Source organism: Vespula vulgaris, chromosome 5, assembly GCF_905475345.1.
Source record: "Vespula vulgaris chromosome 5, iyVesVulg1.1, whole genome shotgun sequence".
NCBI lineage: Eukaryota > Metazoa > Arthropoda > Insecta > Hymenoptera > Vespidae > Vespula > Vespula vulgaris.
Genome location: NC_066590.1, coordinates 6613096 through 6636301, shown reverse-complemented (window position 1 = coordinate 6636301; position 23206 = coordinate 6613096). Strand labels below are relative to the sequence as shown.

The 23206-nt window shown below is 34.2% G+C and overlaps 4 protein-coding genes across 8 annotated transcripts; 3 read left to right on the top strand and 1 right to left on the bottom strand.

The window, feature by feature from the left end:
* Positions 1 to 767: 767 nt before the first annotated feature.
* LOC127063751 (GTP-binding nuclear protein Ran) lies at positions 768 to 4010 on the top strand. 3 transcript variants are annotated; one of them, XM_050993877.1, is made up of 3 exons: positions 768 to 929; positions 1767 to 2248; positions 2505 to 4010. In XM_050993877.1, exons 2-3 carry the CDS (start codon positions 1817 to 1819, stop codon positions 2718 to 2720), a joined length of 648 nt encoding a protein of 215 aa, XP_050849834.1. In that variant the 5' UTR covers positions 768 to 929; positions 1767 to 1816; the 3' UTR covers positions 2721 to 4010. The 3 variants fall into 3 exon arrangements, with proteins under 3 accessions (XP_050849834.1, XP_050849833.1, XP_050849835.1); XM_050993876.1 differs by lacking the exon at positions 768 to 929 and adding an exon at positions 930 to 1446; XM_050993878.1 differs by lacking the exon at positions 768 to 929 and adding an exon at positions 942 to 1006.
* Positions 4011 to 4578: 568 nt separating this feature from the next.
* Positions 4579 to 6681, bottom strand: LOC127063741 (elongation factor Tu, mitochondrial-like). Its single transcript, XM_050993858.1, has 6 exons — positions 6527 to 6681; positions 6364 to 6413; positions 6102 to 6267; positions 5723 to 6030; positions 4971 to 5632; positions 4579 to 4887 (listed from the first exon to the last, which is right to left on the bottom strand). The coding sequence occupies exons 1-6, from the start codon at positions 6561 to 6563 to the stop codon at positions 4707 to 4709; spliced, it is 1404 nt and encodes a 467-aa protein (XP_050849815.1). The 5' UTR covers positions 6564 to 6681; the 3' UTR covers positions 4579 to 4706.
* A 334-nt stretch (positions 6682 to 7015) lies between these two features.
* On the top strand, positions 7016 to 16466 carry LOC127063739 (serine protease nudel). 3 transcript variants are annotated; one of them, XM_050993853.1, is made up of 9 exons: positions 7016 to 7154; positions 7353 to 7447; positions 12396 to 12558; positions 12968 to 13099; positions 13447 to 13740; positions 14158 to 14370; positions 14429 to 14839; positions 14922 to 15176; positions 15298 to 16466. In XM_050993853.1, exons 2-9 carry the CDS (start codon positions 7430 to 7432, stop codon positions 15315 to 15317), a joined length of 1506 nt encoding a protein of 501 aa, XP_050849810.1. In that variant the 5' UTR covers positions 7016 to 7154; positions 7353 to 7429; the 3' UTR covers positions 15318 to 16466. The 3 variants fall into 3 exon arrangements, with proteins under 3 accessions (XP_050849810.1, XP_050849809.1, XP_050849812.1); XM_050993852.1 differs by lacking the exons at positions 7016 to 7154; positions 7353 to 7447 and adding exons at positions 8946 to 9064; positions 9211 to 9273; XM_050993855.1 differs by lacking the exons at positions 7016 to 7154; positions 7353 to 7447 and adding an exon at positions 9927 to 10388.
* Positions 16467 to 16618: 152 nt separating this feature from the next.
* On the top strand, positions 16619 to 22581 carry LOC127063737 (uncharacterized). Its single transcript, XM_050993850.1, has 7 exons — positions 16619 to 17691; positions 18493 to 19022; positions 19372 to 19651; positions 19745 to 20350; positions 20513 to 20754; positions 20855 to 21073; positions 21147 to 22581. Exons 2-7 carry the CDS (start codon positions 18848 to 18850, stop codon positions 21608 to 21610), a joined length of 1986 nt encoding a protein of 661 aa, XP_050849807.1. The 5' UTR covers positions 16619 to 17691; positions 18493 to 18847; the 3' UTR covers positions 21611 to 22581.
* The last annotated feature ends 625 nt before the right edge of the window (positions 22582 to 23206 follow it).

Genomic DNA, 23206 nt, shown 5'->3' with positions numbered 1-23206 from the left:
TTCACGTTTTTACGATCACTTTTGTATCATGTATGTTTGAGTCGTTCGTTCGAAAAACGATCGTTATATTAATTATATTCTAACTAAGTTAAATAAATAATTCCGAAGAATTTTTTATTATTTCCGATTTAAGAAGATATTCAGAAATGATTGAAATATTGTCACGTACTGTATATTTGAAAATACCTGAAGAATGCTAGACTCTGATTGGTTCGTTCGATACGTAGCAAGACGATGAATATATCTGAAATTGGACACTTGTATAAGTAAGAGTTGTATGTTACCCATGCTTTCTATTGAAACTGACCAATAGCATTGTTCAATATCTTAACGTTCTTCGAAATTAAATTTTATTACAGTTACAGAATATAGAATATAAATTTTATAATTACGAGCTATGATGGAAAACGTAGAACATATAATATGTATAGAATAATTTTTTGCTCAATATTTTATAACTATGAATGATAGATGTCGCCGCGAAAACGAATTAAATTTCTCTTACCTTTTTAATCTGTTTCATTTTTATATTAATTGAATATCTATTAGAATTATATTGTAATCGTTAACTTATGGAACTTCAATGAAAACGATTGTATGCATATTACAAAAGTTTCTTTTTATTTTCATATGATTCCAAAATGAACACAATCAGCCACTCATCTTGATGGCGTATACGTTACGTTTTTGAAGATGTCGCTTCTTTAAAACGCATTTCTATTGTCATTTTTTTCGAATATCGTTATATCGTGTTTTATTTTATCAATTTAGTGGGATGGAAATTAGAATTAAATTTTTTTACGTCGATTAGAAGAAGTATTTTTCACAAATTCGATCTAACATCGTTCAACGAATGACAAGGAAGACAGGAGGCACCGCTCGTCGGCTTAAAGGAACGCCATTGTGAGCCATAACGACTGTGCCGCACGGTAAGTTCTATCGGTCATTTTCACGTACATCGTTGCTTCCCGGGAAATTTTGTACGAACGTCGGCGAATTTTGTCAGGTTCGAGGAAAAATAAAAGTTCACTCATATATCACGTACATTTTCTCGTGAAATATCGGTGAGAGATATTAAGTACATTAGTGAAAAAAAGTCTTGTATGCATAACGGAGGGAGCCATTCTTCGTGAAACGCAAATTCTAGTCTCCGCGTGTTGAGGGTAAAAGAGAGAAAGAGAGAGAGATAGAATAGGAGGAACAGAGCGCGGGACGTTGATCCAGCCGGCTTTTTTTCGAGTTAATCGACAGACTAGTCTTCGAATGTGTTTCTTTTTTCTTTTTTATATATCTTGAAATATTATAGAAATTAACGCGCTTTCAAATTTATCGATCACTTCTTCGACACGTGATTTGAAGGTGATTACGAATTTTCCAGTAACTCCGAGAGAGGATAGCTGCACGTTGTGGCCGAAAAAGCGTTCGTCTTAACCGATTTTATTAAAGGTTTTGTGATTTTTCTGTACTTTTTCATTGTCTTGTTTTCTACTATTCGCTCTTATTAAAGTAAAAATATCTTTAATACAGGCGTGAATCATCTAAGATTTCTGTTTTTCGTATAAGATTGCCGCATTGTAGGCAACGTGTACTCCGATTTGTAAGATAATGAATTAATATCTGATGTATATACATACATATATATATATAAAATATTTAATTGAATTCACGTTTAATAATGTAAACAGTAAAATACAGTTAATTACTGACGAATCAGCTTTGTGGTACAGTAATGTAGATTAAACATTTTTTTTATGTTTATCTTTCAGATCTTTTCTTATAAATATATTGCTTGGATATAGCTTAAAATATCATCAAAATGGCGCAAGAACCAGATATGCCCACTTTCAAGTGCGTACTTGTTGGTGATGGTGGTACTGGAAAGACAACTTTTGTCAAACGCCATTTGACGGGTGAATTCGAAAAAAAATACGTTGCGACGTTAGGAGTAGAAGTACATCCACTGATCTTTCACACAAATAGAGGTCCAATAAGATTCAATGTGTGGGATACAGCTGGTCAAGAAAAGTTTGGTGGTTTGCGAGATGGTTATTATATTCAAGGACAATGTGCTGTAATCATGTTTGATGTTACGTCTAGAGTGACGTATAAGAATGTACCTAATTGGCACAGAGATTTGGTGCGAGTTTGCGAAAATATACCTATTGTATTGTGCGGTAACAAGGTTGATATTAAGGATAGGAAAGTAAAGGCCAAAAGTATCGTCTTCCATAGGAAGAAGAATCTTCAGGTATTAAATTGTCTTTAAATTTATAAGATTATGCTTGTATCAAATATTTAAAGTTTTTTTTTAACTTTAAGTAATCTAAGCAGTGATGAATCAGAAATCTTAACTAACATGAAGACATTGTTCTGTCCCTCTAATCTGAGCTTATAAGAAATAATTGTAATGTTATTAATTTATAGTAATGTATATTCATGTACATATATATATATATATATATATTTATGTTTATATATATATTCCTTTTTCATATATGTTACAGTACTATGATATTAGTGCAAAAAGCAATTACAATTTTGAAAAACCATTTTTGTGGTTGGCACGCAAATTGATCGGAGATCCAAATCTTGAATTTGTTGCTATGCCTGCATTACTTCCACCAGAAGTTACAATGGATCCACAGTGGCAGCAACAAATTGAAAAGGATCTTAAAGAAGCGCAAGAAACGGCATTGCCGGAAGATGATGAAGATCTTTAGGTTATTTCACTGTGTGTATGGTCCTTATGGAAGAAAGATATGCGAGTGTACCTTGGGTACTATGCAGCTTGGGCGTCTAACATATATGAAGATAAAAAAAAAGAAAAAAAAGAAAAAAAAAATATTTGCATGCAGAGCTTAATTTGATACTTAATGCAAATCACCAGAAATACTTCTGTGACTTCATATACCAGGAATATTGCCTTAAAGAGGGAGATTCTAACAAATTGTTATAATTTGTTATGCATCCATGCACATCTACATATGTGTATATAAAATATCAAAGAACGTGATTTTACATAATATAACATTAGTTACAAATTTCTACAGGTGTATCTTCTCATTCCCTTATAACTTCCATTATAAAAAAAACTGTCGTAAACCTTGTAACGAAAACAAAATTTCAAATTGTGAGAAATGTTTTAAAAAGATATAGTAAAACACGGATAAATGAAAGACACATAAATGTTTAAACATTAGACGTTGAATGATAAAAATTAGTTTTATACATTATCCTAATAATTATCATCATCCAATAGATATAAATATAATCAGGAAACGTGAAATCGGAGTTTCAAATTTGAACCCACTTTAAGGCATACTTAAGACATTAATTCAATCTGCTATTTATATTGTTGCAACATCCTTGTTATGAAATATGAAAGATGAACTGCCAGTTTTCTTAACGAATGTATGTTGTAGCGAATGCTCGGCTGCAAAGATGTGTATTTGTAATTTTTCTGAAGTGTGCAAACTTCTTACGTGAGATGTTCAAATGCTCGAGAGAGATCGCAGGTAAAAGAATGGAAGTAGAACAATTTTTGATCAATGTAGCGAATCTAACTCTTCAATATTTTTCTTTTTTGTAAAATGTTGGATAATATCAAGCAAAAAATAAAAGAAAAAGCTTTAGTCATTTTTGTTAATAATTTGTAATTATGTTACTGATAGTCTGCTTTATCTTATTAAAATGAAAATGATATTTGATATCATTACTTGCAATGATCCAAGATTAAACTAAAACTAATTTATAATTACAAAAATAATTTTTCTAATATATCTTACTTGTTTATTTAGAAGTGTTTGATATTATCAAGCATTTTAAGAAATGATATTTGAAGACTGTTTCAAGTATGAAGTCCCATCACAATAGGAAAAATACTTTAACAGGAATGAAACAGTTTGTGTCTGCTCGCGTTAACGAGGATCGTTTACTATTTTTGTAAGAGAAGGTGAATGTATGATTTGTTCAACTTAAATTATATAAACAGTGTTTTCCTTTTCTACGTATGAATATTTGTTTGTTTGTGTCCCTTGTTCCTATTAATGAAACCTGTCTGAAAAGAAATGTGTCCGAAAGTATGAACAAAAGTAATAGTTACGAAGAGAATGTATACACAGTCTTATTTATTAGTAAGAAAGTGTTATACCCATTAAAAGCAGATTGTACTGCTAATTGTATGAATTTAATAAATCTACCTTTGTGGAAGTTTTAGAAGTTGCCTATATTACAATAGTGTAAAATTATCTGTAAATTGATAATATTTTTACATTTATTAAGGTCTGTATGCACAGTGTTAACAGAAGAATTTCTGGAAATACCGCGAATAATTACAATTACATAATTTATAATTTATATAACCAGTTTATTGAAAGATAGAATAATGAATATATGAGAATTTAAAGGACATTAGTGAAAATATTATTTAATATTGCATCTTTATAACATAATCTAATTCAATTCACATGATATTGCGTGTCTCACATTCAGCTTATAAAACACTTTAATAATATAAAAAAATGCAAATCCTTGTAAATCAAGAAGCAAACAAAGGGATTTAAACAAATATATGAGATATGGACTAATAATAAAAATGTTTAATGTTTGTTTGTAGCATAAATGGAATTGTCCTTTGAATACAGTAAGTATTTTATATTATAATCGGATGAATAGAATGCGGATATTTATACTAATCTAAAACTTTTTTATTGCTCTGCCATTTTCTGCCTTTTCTTTTTCCCTTCTAAAAGAAGTGTACGTTCGTCGACTGTTAAAGATTGTAGAATATTCGTGATTACACCAGTTCCTAAAGTTGTAGATCCATCGCGAAATGTGAATCTTTGGCCTTTCTCGCATACCATAGGACGAATTAGTTTAATTTCAAATCTATAAGCGAAATAAATTGATGATGTATGTACATGCTTAATAATCTTATAAAAATATTCTAATTTACAATGATTTAAACTTACTTGCAATCTTCTCCTGGCATAGCCATTGCTTTACCTGGTAAATTAATTTGTGCTGCAACATCCCAAGTTTTACAAAACATTTGCAATTGTGCAAAATTTCCAAGAGGTTTTTTTCTACCTCCTTCTTCTGCACTTAATACATATACTTGCGCTTCAAAATGATCATACGCTTTCATAGAGCCTGGCTTGCACATAATCATACCTCTTTTGACATCTGTTCTTTTCAAACCTCTAACTAGAGCACCTAATTGGTCACCAGCATGTGCTTCCTCCAATATTTGATGGAACATTTCGATACCAGTAATTACACTCTTTAAAGTTTTATTATATCCAATAAATTCGCAGTCCATTCCTTTTTTTATCTTTCCTCTTTCTAATCTACCAGTGACTACAGTACCTCTACCAGGGATTGAATAAGTAGATTCGACCGCTAATAAAAATGGTTTATCCAAATCCCTTGGTGGAGTTGGTATGTTATCATCTACTGCATCTAAAAGGTTCATTATAGATTTTGAACCAATTTCAGGCTTTTTTCCTTCTAGAGCACAAAGAGCACTGCCTTTAATAACAGGTATTTTTTCTCCATCAAAGCCCATTTCGCTTAATAATTCTCGTATTTCCATTTCTACCAATTCTACCATTTCGGCATCAGCAGCATCAACCTTTCGGAATATAACGCGCAATGTTAAATGCTATGTAAAATGATTGTAAAAAGTGAAAAAAAGATAAACGCAAGTCTTTGTTATTTTTACCTTGTTGATAAAAACAATTATATGCTCAATCCCAATTTGTTTTGCAAGAATTAAATGCTCTTTGGTTTGAGGCATGGTCCCATCAGTAGCTGCTACAACTAAGATAGCTCCATCCATCTGTGCAGTACCCGTAATCATATTTTTAATATAATCAGCATGACCTGGACAGTCTGTATGGCTATAATGACGTTTCTCCGTTTGATATTCAATGTGTGCTACATTGATAGTTATACCACGAGCTTTTTCTTCAGGAGCATTGTCAATTTCACTGTAACCTTTAGCCGTAGCTAATTGCTTTTCAGAAAGAACTAAGAAATTTATGATTAGTACATCGTTCGTTCAAATTAATATATGTAAAATATTATATTAGAGTATAAACCTTTCGTGATAGCAGCTGTCAGCGTAGTCTTTCCATGGTCAACATGACCTATGGTTCCAACATTACAATGAGGTTTATCTCTGCTAAAGACTTTCTTTTCTGCATAAAATCTTTGTCCAGTTATAATTGGTGATAGTAATCGGGTACATAATTTGTTATGTTGTTGCTGTCGATGCAAAATAACAAAGAGAAAATTATATGTGTTACGTATTCATAAATAAATCAATATATGTGTTCATTATTAAATTACATATTCACTTACACATTTAATAATGTGACTAAAATGTATTTGTCTGATGGTTTGCCGGAAAACTGAAGATAAATCGAATAAAAATGACGAATTAATTGTATATTAAAAATTGTCAATTTATGATAAAATGGGAAAAGAAGTGGCGAAACTTTATCAATTGTTTTTTTAAGATTACCTGGATTAACAATCTCTCGAACAGAAATAAATGCCATGATTTTCGTTAACCTTTAACAATCGTCTGCAATTCTATTTGCGAGTGTAATACCAATATAAGAACATGTGGATTAAGAAACTACTACACTTACATAACAGATATATAGTTCCACTTGATTTTTGAGTCTTCGGATGCGAGTTATTCAACCAATCAGTTTATTCGATGGTACTCCGTTTACTTAGCTTGTATTTGATTGGTGTTTTCGTCACATATTGAAAACGTGCTTATAATCAATTTTATTTCTATGTATTAGTTATTCTTTAACTTATTCATTTCTTTTTTCAGACTATTATACAAATTAAGAATTATATAAATAAAGAAAATATTTATCCTTTTGCGTTAAAAGAAGAATAATTCGACAAAAGTACGCATGCGTATAAATCGAATTGTTATCTTTTTGAAAGTTCGCGCCATAGATGTACCATCTATGAAGTTGTTGCAATACGAAGAGAAATACATTAACCGGTGCATGTCAGTGTTCTAATTAGTTTTAACGAATAATTTTCATATTATTTCTTTATTTTTAAATCTACTGATACCATTATCGAGACAGTGACTTAAACAATCCCACAAATAAAAAATAAGAAAGGTAACTGGTATATATACTCAAAAATAGATGATCTCGTTTACTGCCATATTCCTTGCATTTTTCTTTCTAACATTTTCTTGCAACGTTCAAAGGATTTCAATTATAAGAATTAAATAACAAATCTAGCATATAGTTACTGATATCTCTCACTATCCTTTCTATTATCTAAATTTAATCGATGTTATAAATCTGTTATAGATTACATCAAACGTGGATCATTCATTTGCATATCGATCAATAGCAACTGACGATCGACATCGTAGATACATTAAAGAATGGACTCTATTTGGAAGGTAGTTAAAAGTAGAATTTCTCGTTAACAAGTAACGGCAATGTGAAAGAACTAAGTAAAATAATGGCTTTAATTAAATAGAAAAGCCGAAGGGAGTATATTGTCAGAGTGAAAGAGAGAAATTTTTTAAACTCGATGAGCTTTCTCGAAGAACGTCGATACTTACATTCGTTGGACATTAGCCGTTAGTCGTTACGCATGTTCGAATAGAGAAGAGCCAATGTCAATGCATTAAATGAAAGAGCGCGCAGAAAGTCACGGCTCGTAAATTCATCTAACCGCAAAGTATTAGTGACTTTTTTTTTCTTCTTTCTTCGTGTCGTCGTCGTCTTCGTCGTCGTCGTTTTCGTTGTTGTTGTTCTTGTGCAATGACATGCGAGAACAACGTTTTATTCGATGAAACGTAACGGCGTGTATCCGATTTCGTCCACATAAATCGAACGGTGTAGATGAACCGCAAAGATGAAGAGACTACATCTATTTTTCGAATGATCATTGGATTATTCTACCGTAACCGCTATCCTAACTTTCTCGATACATTTCCAACTATCTCGAGAAAGATTATTCGACCTTAGCATTTTCTTATCTTGTTTTTTATTTCTCTTTCAAATAGATACGATCGATCAACAAAAAGATTCGTTTATCTTGGAACACTTTACTGCATCGTGACAATTCCGTTCATTTTTGAATGAAAGATGAAGCAGTTACTTGTGTGAAAAAAAGGAGAAGGAGAGTAGACATTGTCACAGGTAATTTTGAATCGTAACATATGTATATGTCGAGGGTAACTTCACGTTTCCTGTATTATTTCTTTTACTTCATAAAGCGCTATGAAAACAAAGAGAGAAAGAGAGAGAGAGAGAGAGAGAGAGAAGATAAGAATCATGCACATGTCTGCAATTCTTTAAATACATATGTCAACTAACAAAATAAAAGGACCGGTTTTTCGTGAAATGTTTCTTTAACCGTACATATAATTTTTTTTATATGTTCATTGAATTGATGAAATCTCGAGAAAAAAAGATGTTGGAACTTGTTACGCTAGTTTTTGATTACGGGTATATAAACGTATCGTGAAACTTCGTTCTATACCGTTAGAAAGGTTTGTCCGCGATAATTCTGGAAATGTTGAACGTTTAAACGAGTCGAAGGAGATATTTATTTATGTTATTCATTCATCGAACACGTATAGTATTCCTTTGCAGTAGTGAAACGTTGATAGCTGTAATAAAGTATCGAAGATCGACGATCGACGATACCTCACTTTAAAATACTCGAAGAACGGCATCAAAGTTGAAGAAAGAAGAATAGAAGGAAGGGAAGTAAAGAGTAAGAAGAGGAAGAGGAAGAAGAAGAAGAAGAAGAAGAAGAAGAAGAAGGAGGAGGAGGAGAAAAAGAAAAAGAAGTAAAAGAAGAAAAAGAAGAAGTGGGAGTCGAACGGGGCCCGATGCCCGTTGCTTGCTTTTCTATTCGAGATACTTCAGCTGAGGACGAAAGCGCATTCATGGAGGGCCGTTCAGTCCGTCTTGAGTCATCTTAGCGCGCGTGCGTAAACAGCGCGCATTTCTCGAACCCCTTGTGTCTCGTGAAAATTGATCTCCGACGTGAAATTCGCCACGTGAAGTCTCTTTATTCTCCTATTTCTTTTTATTTTTCTATTTCTTGTTCTTGTTTTTTTTTCTTTTTTTTAATTATTTATTATTGTTTCTTTTGCTTTTTCAATTTTCTTTTTATTTTCTCTTCATTTAATCAAATTCAAAACAGATAGTGACAATGCTTGAATATCGTGCAAGTATACTACTCGCAAGCATCGTTATTATTAATTTGGTGAGTTAATGAAATGTATTTCTTCGTTTTTCAGATTGATATTGTTAACGTCGTATTGATTGTAAAGCATTTTAGAAGTATTTTAGAAACGTCGATAATTTATCTCTATATTTGACAAATGTTTTATAAACGTTCAACTATATAAACTATTGATTGAAATTTCTTGAAAAAATGCATATATATATATGTGTGTATATGTGTATGTATTTTTATATGGAATTGATACATAGTTAAATATCAAGTTTTATTGATAAATTTAAAAAGATATGTATGTATTGTTATTGTTTATAGACGCGCATCGCATGTTGAATTTTCTAACAAGGTGGTCGTAAATTCTCTAACGTTTCATCGACGCCTCATTGAGTATGTACACGCAACGTCTCCAGAGACTGTCGGGGTCCTTGCTCGCACATAGAATTACAATAATTCTCACTCGACGTCGTCGTTGGTACTTGCATGGTAAAGGCATCATTCTCGTTGAATATGCAAACGACATTAAAAAGGAATGCACTGTCGGCCCAAAGATTTTCAGATTCTTTTCTTTTTAATTACATGTATATTTCTTTTGTATATTTTTTTATTTTTAGTATTTTTTCTTTTTCCTTTATTTTTTTTTTTTTATTACCGTCTAATCGTGCCTAACCAGCGAGGATTTACGACGACGTATCTATACATTTCGAGTACGAAGAGAAGGGTACCTTATCGCCGAATATTTCTTCGTTCATGACAGGAAATGAATTCGAGTTACGTTCGCTTGTTCGCACATTGAATTCTAATAACTCGACGTTTGATGGTATAACAGTGATTATGACAGGAAGGAATCGTTAATCGATTCGACTGAATACTTTGATATTAACGGGTATACCATTACATTGACTTTTGCATCTATGTGTGTATATCAAACAAAAGGCTCGAGGAAAAGCGTAACGAATTGAATTAAACATTAAGACCCCACGACCAATAACCCGAAGAACGAACTATACACTCTCGATTGGAAGTGACTCTACGTTGTATTGCATCGTCCTACTTTCGTTTTGATATTAAGCAAAAATGTATAGACTTTGTACGGTTAACGGTGTTTGGTTATTTTCCATTGGCTAGTGCGAAAGCAAATGGTTGGTAATGCATTTAGATTGCAAGAAAATTTGTCTATTTTTTCGTGCACTTTATTCTGTTCTATAATGATAATAATAATAATTATTATTATCTTAAGAGATATTTCGATACTCTTTTGTATCTTACGTTACTTTAACTTTTTGTTACGGAACATACATGAATACCGAGCAACGGACGATCGTCAGATTAAACTCTACGAAGCGTAGGTACTAATTTCTTATAAGTTTGCACGCTACACTGTACTTCACTAATGCGAGATGGAAATTATAATTTCATAAGTCTGAGAATATGTAATCTCGCACGAGAGCCATGCTCATCGGATAACATAGTCCGGAAATATAGTGCGGTACTGAGTTTGTCTGTGTTCTATGAGTACCGGTAACTCGTTGAATGATTGGGAAGATGTCTAGGGAGCAAAGTGAAGACTTATCTTGATGAAACTCTCATATATATATATATATATATAAAAGATAAGAGTGTATATATATATATATATATATATATATACACACATATTTTTGTTCTTTTTTTTCTTATAGTACCAAGGTTGTGATACGGTATTCGAGAAATCGAGAAATCGATTCTACAGTCTAAGATATTGTAAGAAACAGGGAAATTTCAAATGTAATCGGAGAAACGTTCTGGCGTGAATCGGAATTTCGCGTATATTTATATGGGAAAAAGTCGCGAAGAAGCATCTTCAGTGCATTCCTCGAAAGCCATTGGAACGTCCGTGATTACGGCTGACCGAAGCATAATTTAACGATCGCCATAAAGCGTCGAGAGAGTGAAGTAGAGCCGAGAATGGGAAACCGTTCGTGGTTTCCCTATGCCTTCCTACGCGCTCTCCTTTAAACTCTTTTCTTCTTCTTCTTCTTCTTCTTCATTCTTGCTACTGCATTCCGTGAGTACGCGATATCGGAAGCAAAAGTTGAGTTTCCGCGTGAGAAGCGTTGTTAAAGTAGTAGGATTGTACGATGATCATCATGATCATGACGATGATGACGATGATGATGATGATGATGATGATGATGATGATGATGATGATGATGATGTGTTGAAGGTAGCAGCTGGTGGTAATTCTTCTGCAGCGTTTTTTTAAATTAGCTCGCTTCGTTAGGTGTAATTAAGCGATGTGTGAGGTTTCTATGTACGCGTATATGTTTATACGTTTGTAAATGTAACTAACTAGATGAATATACCTTGAGCTGAAATGCATACCAGTGATGAAGGGGAATCCGAGCGAGAAAATGTCAAAACTACGACTTTTCTTCCTTTTCTATTCTTCCTAATCGCATTCCAAGCTATTCCCACGATCAGCAAACAATGCGCGCACGCGAGTAACCCTTTGTAAACGGAAGCGGATGCAAGGAGGAAGATTGCAAGGACGGGAGGTGACGAGTGAGAACGAGAAAGAAAGGGATAGACCGTTAACTGGTGACTTCGACATCAGTGATTCTTTTCTAAGCCTTCTATGTATCCTATGTATCCTTTACTTTATCTCTTTTTCATTTTATTCTGTAATCTCTGTCCGACTCGTACCATCTTTAGGGCAATCACCAAAAGGAGTTTTTACCTTAACGACCTCCAGCAATCCTCCATATTGAATTCGATACGTTCGAGTTAAGTTCTAAGCTTCCGATAAGAATTTATAATGTCGGCTCGACGACATCGCGATCGCTCGATAAGGAGCAATCCTTATCTTTCTATCGATCGAACTCGACTAACGATCTCGACTTTCAATGGACGCTTTTATTCGATCTGTCTCTATTCCTTTGAGAGATTCCCGCGGACTTACTCTTTATAGAATATCTCTCGTTAGAAGAGAGACACGATTTGCTAGCTGATCAAATAAATAAGAATAAGATACAAGTTGACTCGTTGGTTTGTTCAAATATATTTCATAACGATACTTTGGAGAGAAAAGTTTCTCTCTCTTTCTCTCTCCTCCCCCTATCTTTTTTAATCTCCCATTCTTTTCTTCTTATTTTTTCTTTTTCTTTCAGCGCTCGATAACGTCTTCGCCAATACTGACGGAGTTGAAGCTCGGCAATGAATGCAACAAGAACAGAGATTGCGAAAGTTCCATCGCCAACAGCCATTGCTACTACGGTTACTGTCGGTGTCAACCCTTTTTCGCTGAACACAATGGAACACGTTGCCTCGAGTGTGAGTTTCTTAAAGTCTCCTCTGAATTCTTCTTCTTTTCTTTTATCTCCGTCGTTGTTAGATACTCTTCTCAGCTGTCTTTAAAGAACGCTTTTCTTTTCATCGAAAAGAAGAGGGATCAGAAAGAGAATAGCGATAGGAGACAGTGTCACGATAGAATCTTATTCAACGTAATACGTACAACGTTCAACAAGGTTTTAGGGAATCTAATTAACTGGAGATACGATGATCCAAGCGCGGATCAAGATTAACAAAGAAGAGCACCATCATTGCCTTAGAAACTATTGAGCCGAAGTCTCTGCAATCTTTTTTCTTCTTCTTCATCTCCTTTCACTCATTGACCCTATTGTCTTCGATTTTCTTAGTTAAGTTGAGAATGAGAACTACTTTGTTTCTCTTTTTTCTACAGCTACTCTATTGGGTAACGACTGTATCGTAAACGAACAGTGCTCTTTGAAGGTAGCATACAGCAGCTGTCTCGAAGGAGCATGCAGATGCGTTGAAGGTTATTTGCAATTTCGAAGGCACACCTGTTTAGGACGTAAGCAATTGATTTTATTCGAGATCGTTTGTATCTTCCTCAGAGCGTTCCTTCTTTCTAAATCTTTTTCTTTTTTTCTTTTTAATGACTTTCTCTCTCTTTTTCTCTTTCCTGCATCTTCCTTTAATGAAACACTCGGAAGCAACAGATGCACACGATTAAAATAAATCTTGCTCGATGTTAACCGGCATACTTCGTTGTCTATACCGTTGGGTAACGGCACACATAATTCGAGCGTGTATAATTTGAAAGATCGACGGACGGAGGAACGCTCGAGATCGGAAGATTTTAATCGAGTTCGTTTCCTTTGAATTTCCATGGAGTATTATAAGTTCAATCCTTTGCAGCTGCAAAATTGGGAGAGGTGTGTTACGAACACGCTCATTGCCGACTGTGGGATCCAAACACTCACTGTGATTTTCTTATTCCTGATCTATTCGGACGCTGTCAATGTACAGCTCCGATGCGTCGTGATGGTGACGTCTGCAGTCCCGACAATCTCGTCAGACCTTCTTTATCTTTGGATCAAGAAATTAATTCACAAACGATAACCGAACAGACCATGGAAACCAACGAAGAGAATACAGATCTTTTAATGGCAACTTTCAAGCCAGAGATTATTGAAGATCAGGATAGTACCGGTAGGATGATTAAAAAGAATTTATTTAACGTACGAAGTTCTCTATGAAGTTCAAAGCAAAAGAAACCTTCGATTTTTATAACGTGTCAACTGTAACTTTCCATTAATTCGGAGAGGCTTTCGAGGTCGATTAACTCGATACGTACTTTGAAGTGGATTTAACGAGGCAAACGTCCATTTCTGGGCTTAATTAACGAGATCGTTAACGAATCTGAAACGATTTCTTTCCCTTTATTTTTTCTTTTTTTTTTTCTTTTTTTTTCCCCTTTTTCTCGCGAGAAGAGTAGGCGAACACGTTTCACTTCGATCGTGTAGTTTCGAAGGCATGACCTTAATGAGTCCCTTTAAGAAGAACACATTTCCGGTAACATGATTTCGCAACGTTACTGATCGTTCTTTTTTTTTACTGTTTCATCAGGAGTTCAGATATCTTGGTTGAAGAATGCAACGATGCTTTTATCGACGACAACAAACAGTCAATTAATACCTGTTAATTTAGTGACTAGACCAAGTTTTGTAACTGGTAGACCACACCGACCAGGCTCTACCCAGGTTGCCGATGACGATGATGCAATTGTCATCGAGGCTGAGCCTACGGAACTCGCTCAGACGACGATAGTTTCAACTGCAGGTAATTATTTCATTATTTCATTATTTCATTATACTTGTTCACGTAATTCTGCTTTCAGCTCCAATCAAAACGGATCGTCACGAACCAACCACGATGACAGCCGTCAGTTTAGGTCTCCCATGCATCTCTAATTTAGAATGTCGAATGGCGGATCCATACTCGAGATGTATCGACGGAATCTGTGATTGTAATTTTCCTTCGAATTCAAGCTGCAATGCAAAGAAAGGTGGTTGCACTCCAGGTACCTTCCAATGCAGAAGCTCAGGCAATTGTATCAGTTGGTTCTTCGTTTGCGATGGTCGTGCAGATTGCGTTGACGGTTCTGACGAGGAGTGTTCTAAGGGTAGTTGTCCTATTCAAGCTTTTAAATGCTCAAAAAGTGGCATTTGCGTGTCCCGAGCAGGCCTTTGCGATGGAAACAGAGATTGTCCTGATAACGAGGATGAAAAGGATTGCAACAATCGACGAAGTTAGTTACATCAGCATTTCTATTGGTCTTTCTCCCTTTTTCGATAGATTTCAAAATGAATTGTTTTACACGTCTCTCACAGAGTGTCCCGAGGGAGCATTCAGATGTAACAATGGCCAATGTTTACCGGCATACGAGTTCTGCAATGCAGTAGTATCTTGTCGGGATGGTAGCGACGAACCTAGAGGAGCTTGTCGAACGCGATATCGTGGTAGAATAGCGCCTAGAACGTGTCCTTTCAAATGCGATAATGGCAGATGTCGTTCAGATGCGATTGCCTGTAGTGGACGTGACGGATGTGGTGATGGTTCCGATGAACAACATTGCTCCGTCTGTAGTGAGTATTAATTTTTTGTAGTCGCTTTAACGTAGGTGTTATATGAACTTGTTGAAAAAGATAAGTTACCATATATAAATGCTTATGACAGGACGTTCGTTATCGTTTTACTCGTTTTCAGAATGTGCCGGTACAGTCTGATTTAATGCAATTACCATGGATGTCATCATCGTCGTTGTCATCGCCGGAAATCCGTGGACGAGAAGAGACTGAGAAATAAAATGGAAGTAATGTAAGAGTAAATTATGAAACGTATGTATCTATCTTCGAGTACGAGGAAGTTCCAGGAACTCTGTTGAATACATGTTAAGGGAGGAAGTATGACCAAAGATCCTTTAAGCCAGCTCGAGTTTCACGAATCCATTGTGAATCTTTAACGGTGGGAAATTGAATTCGTCGCTTGTTGAATCTCAACAGGATTTGTGTATTTATTATTTTAGTCGTAAGTGAAATAATATCCGAATATGTATTTTATATAAGGAAATGGATATATAGTCCGTTCAATGAGACGAATCAGAAGATTTGTCAGCAAAAAAATGCACATGATTGGGACGTGATCGAGTCAAGAGCTTTTTCGCAATACTCGGATATTGTAATAGTTTCGGGCAGGAAGTCGATACGAACCCTAACAATGATCTATATAAATTCGTTTCTCAATTCAACAATCGATTAACGTTCGCTACCAAGCAGCTGCAGTCTGATGTAAGTATCTATCACGCGTTTAGCACGTTTCCTGATTCGTTTCGTTGAACGGATTACAAATATAACATTTTCCATCGTTATGGAAAATAGTTGACCAAGAACGCAACGAGTGTTTTAAAGATAATTTTATTTCGGTTTCTTAAAAATGAGATCACTTGTATGTAGTTATGTAAAACTTCACGGCCAAGTGTATCTGGTTTATGTCTACATATTCGATGAATAGAAATAGAAGCACGTGCATTCATCAAGATATATAAGTCACAATAGAACGGAAATGACAAAAAAAAGAAACATAAAAACCAGAAATAGATAACGAGCTCACGTCAAGCAATCAATAATGAACATAATATAAATATTTTTCGTACTTCCAAGCAAAGTTATCTACTAATTTATTGGATTATTTAATTTTAAATACAAAACAATTTCAGAGAATCCATTATATATAGAAATAATTTCTAGATTAAATTTATTAATTAACGCTTATTAGCGTTAGTGGTCAGTAATCGTTAGTAATTAGTTGGGAATGAAATAAGGAAATGTTTATTTCCTGAGGAAAAGAATAAAAAGGAAAAAAAAAAAAAGATAAAATGTATTACTCTCCGCGATTGCATCTGTTGCTCGTCAATATTTGGACCACACCAGTATAATACTTTGTTCGTTGATAACTGTTTTACTAAGCATAAAGAACATCTTGATATTAGCATTTGAAAAATCTGAATTTAGTCGTTGCAATAAATTTAATTAAAAATAAGTGAGATGTTTGACGATGACGAAATGAAATTCGATATGAAAGTAAAATAAGATTTCTCTAAGAGATACGAAAAATCTTAATCAAATATTTGGACGAACGATGTTATCCGATCGAAAATATGATAAATAGATATGCACGATGTTTATATACTTTTTGTAAAAGAATTGCTACAAAGAAAAAAGAATCTACTTCGATTGTAAAGATAAAAAGAGGTAATTTTATCCGTGAAATAATTTAAACAAATATTGATCGTCGAGACAATCGTATTAACGGGATAATAATCCGTTGAAAAATTCCACAATGATCGTATTTATTGCTTGGAAGCGCAACGAGGAAGGAAAGAAAACGGGGTGGTTGGATCGGCATCCTCGCGAGTATCGACCGGCGCAGTATCGAAACAGCAACGTCGACGACGACGTCGGCTTCTAGCGAGTACGTCGACGTTCTCGCGCACATTTAATCGTCAGTCGACAACGGAACTTCGTCGTCGTAACTTCTTGTCATTGTTGTTGCTGTTTTCGTTCATACCTTTTCGACTCGTGTCTCGTTTTTTTCTCTCATCGACTTTTTTTATTGACAAATTTCTCTGTTCATCAATAATTCAAAGCATAATACTCATAAAAAAATATCTACCTATCCATATATATTGTTCTTTTATATATATATGTATGTATGTATGTATGTATGTATGTATATATATACACACACACACACACATAAAGAAGAGAGAATTTTGCGTTAATGTATTGGAATGGGAAACGAGTAAAAATATTCATCATTTTCTTGGCTCTCGTTATATTATAATAGATGTTATAGGGCATGATTGATCAGTTCTTAAACGTATCGAATAACGTGTAGTGAGAGTGTTATTAATTCACCTCTTTCAACGAGTAACTGTTTGTGATAGTGGTGGTACCGGTGACAGTCGACTCTCGATAACTTGAGAGATTAATGAGATCATCTGGAGAAATCGATGTCACAGGGAAATTTCATCTTTCTCTCTCTTCGACGTTTACTCAGAATATTATTTCTTGATGTATAATCGAGTATAGCGAATGTGGGGTAAGTTGAAAACTCTAGAGAACGGTTCTGCACGTTAGGCACACATGAAAGGGCATATAATCGTATTATTTATTCATATTATCAAAAGTTAAAAACAACGAGGTATATTCGTAGAAACGAATAGTAATTATTTTATCAAGTATATCGATTTGATTTATCAAGCTATGATATATCTACGTACGAATGAATTAATTAAACAAACGTGTACTTCGTGAATAACTTATGTTGAATCAAAGAAGAGGGTAGAAAGCAAAATCGTTTGTCCTTATCTCAATAGCAACAAGACAGTTCCGTCCGTGCATTTATGCAATCAATGCGTTGCAATGTAACGCATGGCCACTTTAAGAAGAGTAGATGACGTTTTAACCTTTATTGTTTAGGCTCTTACGAACACGATTTCAAAGATATCTTTTTTATTATGTTCTCCTTATTTATATACTAACGTTTACAAAGTTTTTCCTTCCTATCAATGGTCACATCGTAGAAAAATATTTCACATTAATATCGTATTCGATACATCACCAGTTTCCAAACCGACCTTGCGAGGTATCAAGAAAAACTCGGTAGATACCAGCTTGTTATCGTTTCCGTACAGTAAACTTTCTGTTCCCTTGTAGTACGATATCAAATTCGTTCCCTATTATTATCGATTTTATTTGAGGATAACGCAAAGGCTATGATAAAAAGATAACGTACTGAGAAAAAAGAATTAATGCCCAACAACGAAGAATAGTTCAATATCATTAATATAATTAAGTTGAATTATAAATAAAGTTGGACAAATATTTATTGTACAAGTAGGTTATCTTAAGAGATCTTCATTAAATTCGAAGAAAGAGCTAGAAGCTAGAAATTCTAATCAGGAAATAGTCATCGTCGAAGAGGATCGCTCGATGATTGGTTTGCCTTGGCAAGAAAGAAGATATGAGGCATACGAGGAGGTTCAAGAGAATGAACGTTCGTGCGAAGATCAGAGATTCGAGAGAAAAGAGAACATGGTGGAACAAAGGGAAAGGGAAATTTTAAGGGTTAAGAGTTTGGAAATGCCGATACCACCGGCGTTAGCTTCCAATTGGAAGAACAAGTGGGAGTGTGAGCCCAATTCGAAGGACATCTGATTGTTCAGTGAAAGAAGCGCGATCTTAACAACAGTATAATGACGTGGAAGGCAAAGTGGTCGTGCTTCGCTGAGTGCTTTTGTCGAAGACCTGGTATAGTTTTACTCCTTCTTCCGTGTCTTGTCATTGCGACATTATATTTTGTTTCCGAAGAAAACATCGACTATACGAATTTGCAATATTCGTCCTACAGATTCTACAACGATACGAACGGTGAGTCCATAATGAATAATTACATTGGACCAAAATAATATTCGATTTCTAATGTAATAAATTACGTTTATCCAAGATATTTGAAAGATAGTTATAATATCTCTAGAACAATCGATAAGATTATGATAAAACAGTAGCAGTTGGTAAGATAGTTGGAATAATCCGTAATTTATATATAGTACGAATATGATATTATATATAAGTACGAATGAGATATTATTTCTTAGCCAGAAAATTCTTTTCTTTTTCTTTTTCGTAAAAATAAAACAAAAATGGAAAAGAGAAGAAATAAAGAAGGGTAAGAAATAGAAGAAGAGACAAGATTTCGTTAAAAGAATACGATTTTCAGGTACGATGGACGGTTTTCTTGTGTGGAATTCAAAATGTCATATGCTATCGAAGGATGCCTTAGATCCATCGATCATACAGTTTGTGAAAAGGGAAAAGTTCGAGAAATGTTTTAAGGAAAACCTTTACACGCGAATATCGAAAGGGGCAAACGATACCGTGACCCTTCTCCTCGATCCAAAAGTCGTGGCTGCTCATAAAAATATGTTTTGTTGTTGGTCGCCGGTAATTAGACCAAACTTTGATAATCCGAGAAAGCACAAATTCGATTCTACGATAACGTAAGTAATGTTTGAATTAAGTTCAATCAATGAGTAAATTTGATGAAATAGTTATGCAATTAATTTATTCGTACGATAATTAATTCGACATAGAGTGAAACAATGTGAAAGTTTGAAAACGCAAGCGACGATACCGGATGACGTGGAAGTTGTCTTGGTCAGCTGTAAAAATAAATCAAAGAAGAAAAAGACACAAAAGATATATGAGAATGTCCATGCCATTTTGAATCCACGTAAGGTCTATGATCGTTTGGAGAACGGCACGAATAACAATGGGACGTATAGTCTCTCGAGAAAACTCAGTATTCTCGTTCTTGGTATCGATAGCGTGAGTCGATTGAATTTTCAAAGAAGTATGCCAAAGACTGAAAAGTATCTTCGCGAGACCGGTTGGATCGGCTTGAAGGGATACAACAAGATGGGCGACAACACTTTTCCAAACTTGATGGCAATTTTAACCGGTCAGAATCAAGAACAGGCGTACTCGAGATGTAAACCTTCGGAAGCTTATAAACTTGATCGTTGTCCTTTCCTCTGGTATAATTTCCGCAATGCAGGATACATCACGGCATACGGCGAGGACGAGACTGCCTTGAATACATTTAACTATCTAAAAGTAGGTTTCGTGCAACCACCAACCGACTATTACCTACGGCCTTACATGTTGGCAAGCGAAAAGCTTCTTAAATCTAAGAATAGGTAATTATACTTATGTATATATATAAGTATAAACATATGTACGTAGGTATATATAACATAAATGCTATTAATTATAATCGATGGGGCCTCCATTAAAGATACGAAGAAAATATGAAAACATAATTTGTACAATGATTTGATTATTTCCATTTTTCTAATCAGATTTAATCTCAAATATTGCACTGGCCCCGAAACGAGCTTCGATAGGATCTTTGATTATGCTATGAACTTTGCTCAAACGTTCATGAACGTACCGTATTTTGGATTTTTTTGGACTAATTCGATAAGCCACGAGAACGTGAATGGACCATCTTTGATGGATTCCGAAATGTTTCGAAAACTGCAAATTCTCAAAAAGGAAGGCGTTCTTAACGACACGATGATCGTGTTTTTGAGTGATCACGGTATCTATATAAATTTGTTTTCTAACCGAATCGTACCGATTGAGTTTTAGAGAATTATTCCGAGCGAAGTAATAGAGTAGAATATATTTTTTGTGTCTAGGCATGCGTTGGGGTAACATTAGAGAAACGTTCGTTGGTTGGTACGAGGAAAGATTACCTTTCATCTATATATGGCTACCAGATTGGTTTCGTAATGAAAATCCGGATGCTTATCAGGCTCTGAAATTAAATGAAAATCGTCTGACTTCTCCGTTCGATCTCTACGAAACATTCAGGGATATTTTGCTGGCAGCTGGCGGAGATGCCGATGTTTCTCCAGGTATCTAAAAAATGTCAAACTTTTTAAAACTATCGTCAAGATCAAGATCAAAATGTAATTTCTTTCGCTTCAGGTTGTCCAAGCTGTTACAGTCTGTTCGAGCCAGTCCCAAAAGAAAGGTCGTGTCAAGATGCATCGGTCGCACCTCATTGGTGTGCGTGTACAGCTTTTAGGACAGTTAGTACAAATGAAAAAATCGTGATCGGTGGTGTGAACAGTTTTTTAAATCATATCGAAAATATCGTGAAGGATTACAAGAATAAGAAGGGTAAAAGATTGTGCGCGAAACTCCAGCTGAAGAAAATATATCGGGCCGATCAGATATTACATTTCAATGATAAAAATTCAACGAGCATAGAATATTTCTGTATGATTCAGGTGACCCCAGGAAATGGTAAATTCGAGTTCACCGTACGATATAATAGCGACGCTAGTTACACCGTGTCGGATCATGAAGTGAGCAGGATTAATCCTTATGCTACGAGTGCCAAGTGTTTGAATCACGGTATGAAACAATATTGCTATTGTATCAATTAGTATCAAAAATTTCGATTGCAATTTTTACTAATATTGTACATACATACATACATACATACATACATACGTACATACATACATACGTGTGCCGTCTTAAGCCGATCTCCAATATTTAGAAACGTTAGTGAACATTAACGTAACAGTTACGTAAAGACTCAGGAATATATGGAGGTCATAGATTATTAAAAAATTATCGCATGGCAATTGGGCAAGATATAGATTCACCAAGTTTGCAAAATATTGTAAAAGAAATAATTGAGTTACGTTAGATGCGCCAATACAACGAAATATGATATTATAAAATGCAATGACTTTAAGTCCGATATATTCAAGTCAAACGGCATGAATAATTTTAATTATTTAGAGAAGATGAATAAAACAATCGTAAGGCTTAGTAGATGATCATCGAGGAACTCATGCTAAAATATTATCGACACTTGCAAATTCGATGAGGTTTTAATTCTTTTCTATTATCTTTTACGCTTTTCGATATTCTCCCTCTATCTTCCTCTGATATGAAGCTTACAATTGTAAATAGTATCGATCAATTTGTTATACTCCAATGGCTATGCGATATAAATAAAAGAAAAATAGTATATCTTATGATTCGTAAAATTTGTCGAATGAAAAAAATCTTCAGGACCAATATCTTCACAATGATCACGTTAACGAGTTTCTTTTTCTTTCGTCTTTGATGAAATGAGATTACTTACTATTCATAAAATGTAGCTTAGTCATTGAATGACAAATTAGTTCTTTTTGTTCTCTGTTTTTATTTTCAATAATATATTATAAATCATGTCGGAAACTTCTGATACGATAGCATTATCATGCAGTATCAATATTGTCACAGAGCGATAGCGTCGTCGGTAAATCAATGCGAATAATTAATGATTTAAGAAGGCTTTGTATCGTGAATGCGCTATCTAAATATGCTACATATCTTAATAAAAAGAGAAGTTAATACGAAAGACGTGTGTCTTACCATGTGTATCCGCGCACGAGGTTGTATGTGTGTGTAAATTTGAAAAAAGTTTTATAAGTCAGGACAGTTTCCATTTGAAAAGTATAAAGCTTTGTATGATTCTACATATCACGTCTCGTAGCTGCTGAGCTGTGATTAAAAACGTATTATATTATATATAAAAGTGCCAATTTTTAACGAAGAATTGTACAAAAGATTTATTAAGTGAAGCAGCACTTTCATATATCTATGAAATTATTCTTCAGTTTATTATTTGACGTTAAACAAACTTATTTTTAGTAATTTCTTCTAATTCTTATGAAAGTAAAAAGAACGATCGTATCTTTTATTCTCGCTGATCGATAGATTATAAATAGTACGATGATATACAGTTAGATTATAATAAAAGTTTTTTCTATATCTTGAATGATCTATATATGTATACATATATATACATATGTATGTATATATACATATATATTATACATTATATATATATATAAATAGTTAGATAGACATATTGATACATACAAGGAATTTTATATAATTAACGATTTATTACGTCCATCTCCGAAAAGAGAAGTATTTTACATATATTGGGATAAAGCATAATATTATGCAAATAATATACA

Excerpts from the sequence above, each read along its gene's own strand:
- LOC127063751 (XM_050993877.1), top strand. The coding sequence starts at position 1,817 with ATGGCGCAAGAACCAGATATGCCCACTTTCAAGTGCGTACTTGTTGGT. Across the intron at positions 2,249-2,504 it reads ATAGGAAGAAGAATCTTCAG|TACTATGATATTAGTGCAAA; the intron begins GTATTAAATTGT and ends TATATGTTACAG.
- LOC127063741 (XM_050993858.1), bottom strand. The coding sequence starts at position 6,563 with ATGGCATTTATTTCTGTTCGAGAGATTGTTAATCCAG. Across the intron at positions 6,268-6,363 it reads TTAGTCACATTATTAAATGT|CAACAACATAACAAATTATG; the intron begins GTAAGTGAATAT and ends TTGCATCGACAG. Across the intron at positions 6,031-6,101 it reads GACAGCTGCTATCACGAAAG|TTCTTTCTGAAAAGCAATTA; the intron begins GTTTATACTCTA and ends TAAATTTCTTAG.
- LOC127063739 (XM_050993852.1), top strand. The coding sequence starts at position 9,220 with ATGCTTGAATATCGTGCAAGTATACTACTCGCAAGCATCGTTATTATT. Across the intron at positions 9,274-12,395 it reads GCATCGTTATTATTAATTTG|CGCTCGATAACGTCTTCGCC; the intron begins GTGAGTTAATGA and ends TTTTTCTTTCAG. Across the intron at positions 14,840-14,921 it reads GGATTGCAACAATCGACGAA|AGTGTCCCGAGGGAGCATTC; the intron begins GTTAGTTACATC and ends CGTCTCTCACAG.
- LOC127063737 (XM_050993850.1), top strand. The coding sequence starts at position 18,848 with ATGACGTGGAAGGCAAAGTGGTCGTGCTTCGCTGAGTGCTTTTGTCGA. Across the intron at positions 19,652-19,744 it reads AAATTCGATTCTACGATAAC|AGTGAAACAATGTGAAAGTT; the intron begins GTAAGTAATGTT and ends AATTCGACATAG. Across the intron at positions 20,755-20,854 it reads CGTGTTTTTGAGTGATCACG|GCATGCGTTGGGGTAACATT; the intron begins GTATCTATATAA and ends TTTTGTGTCTAG.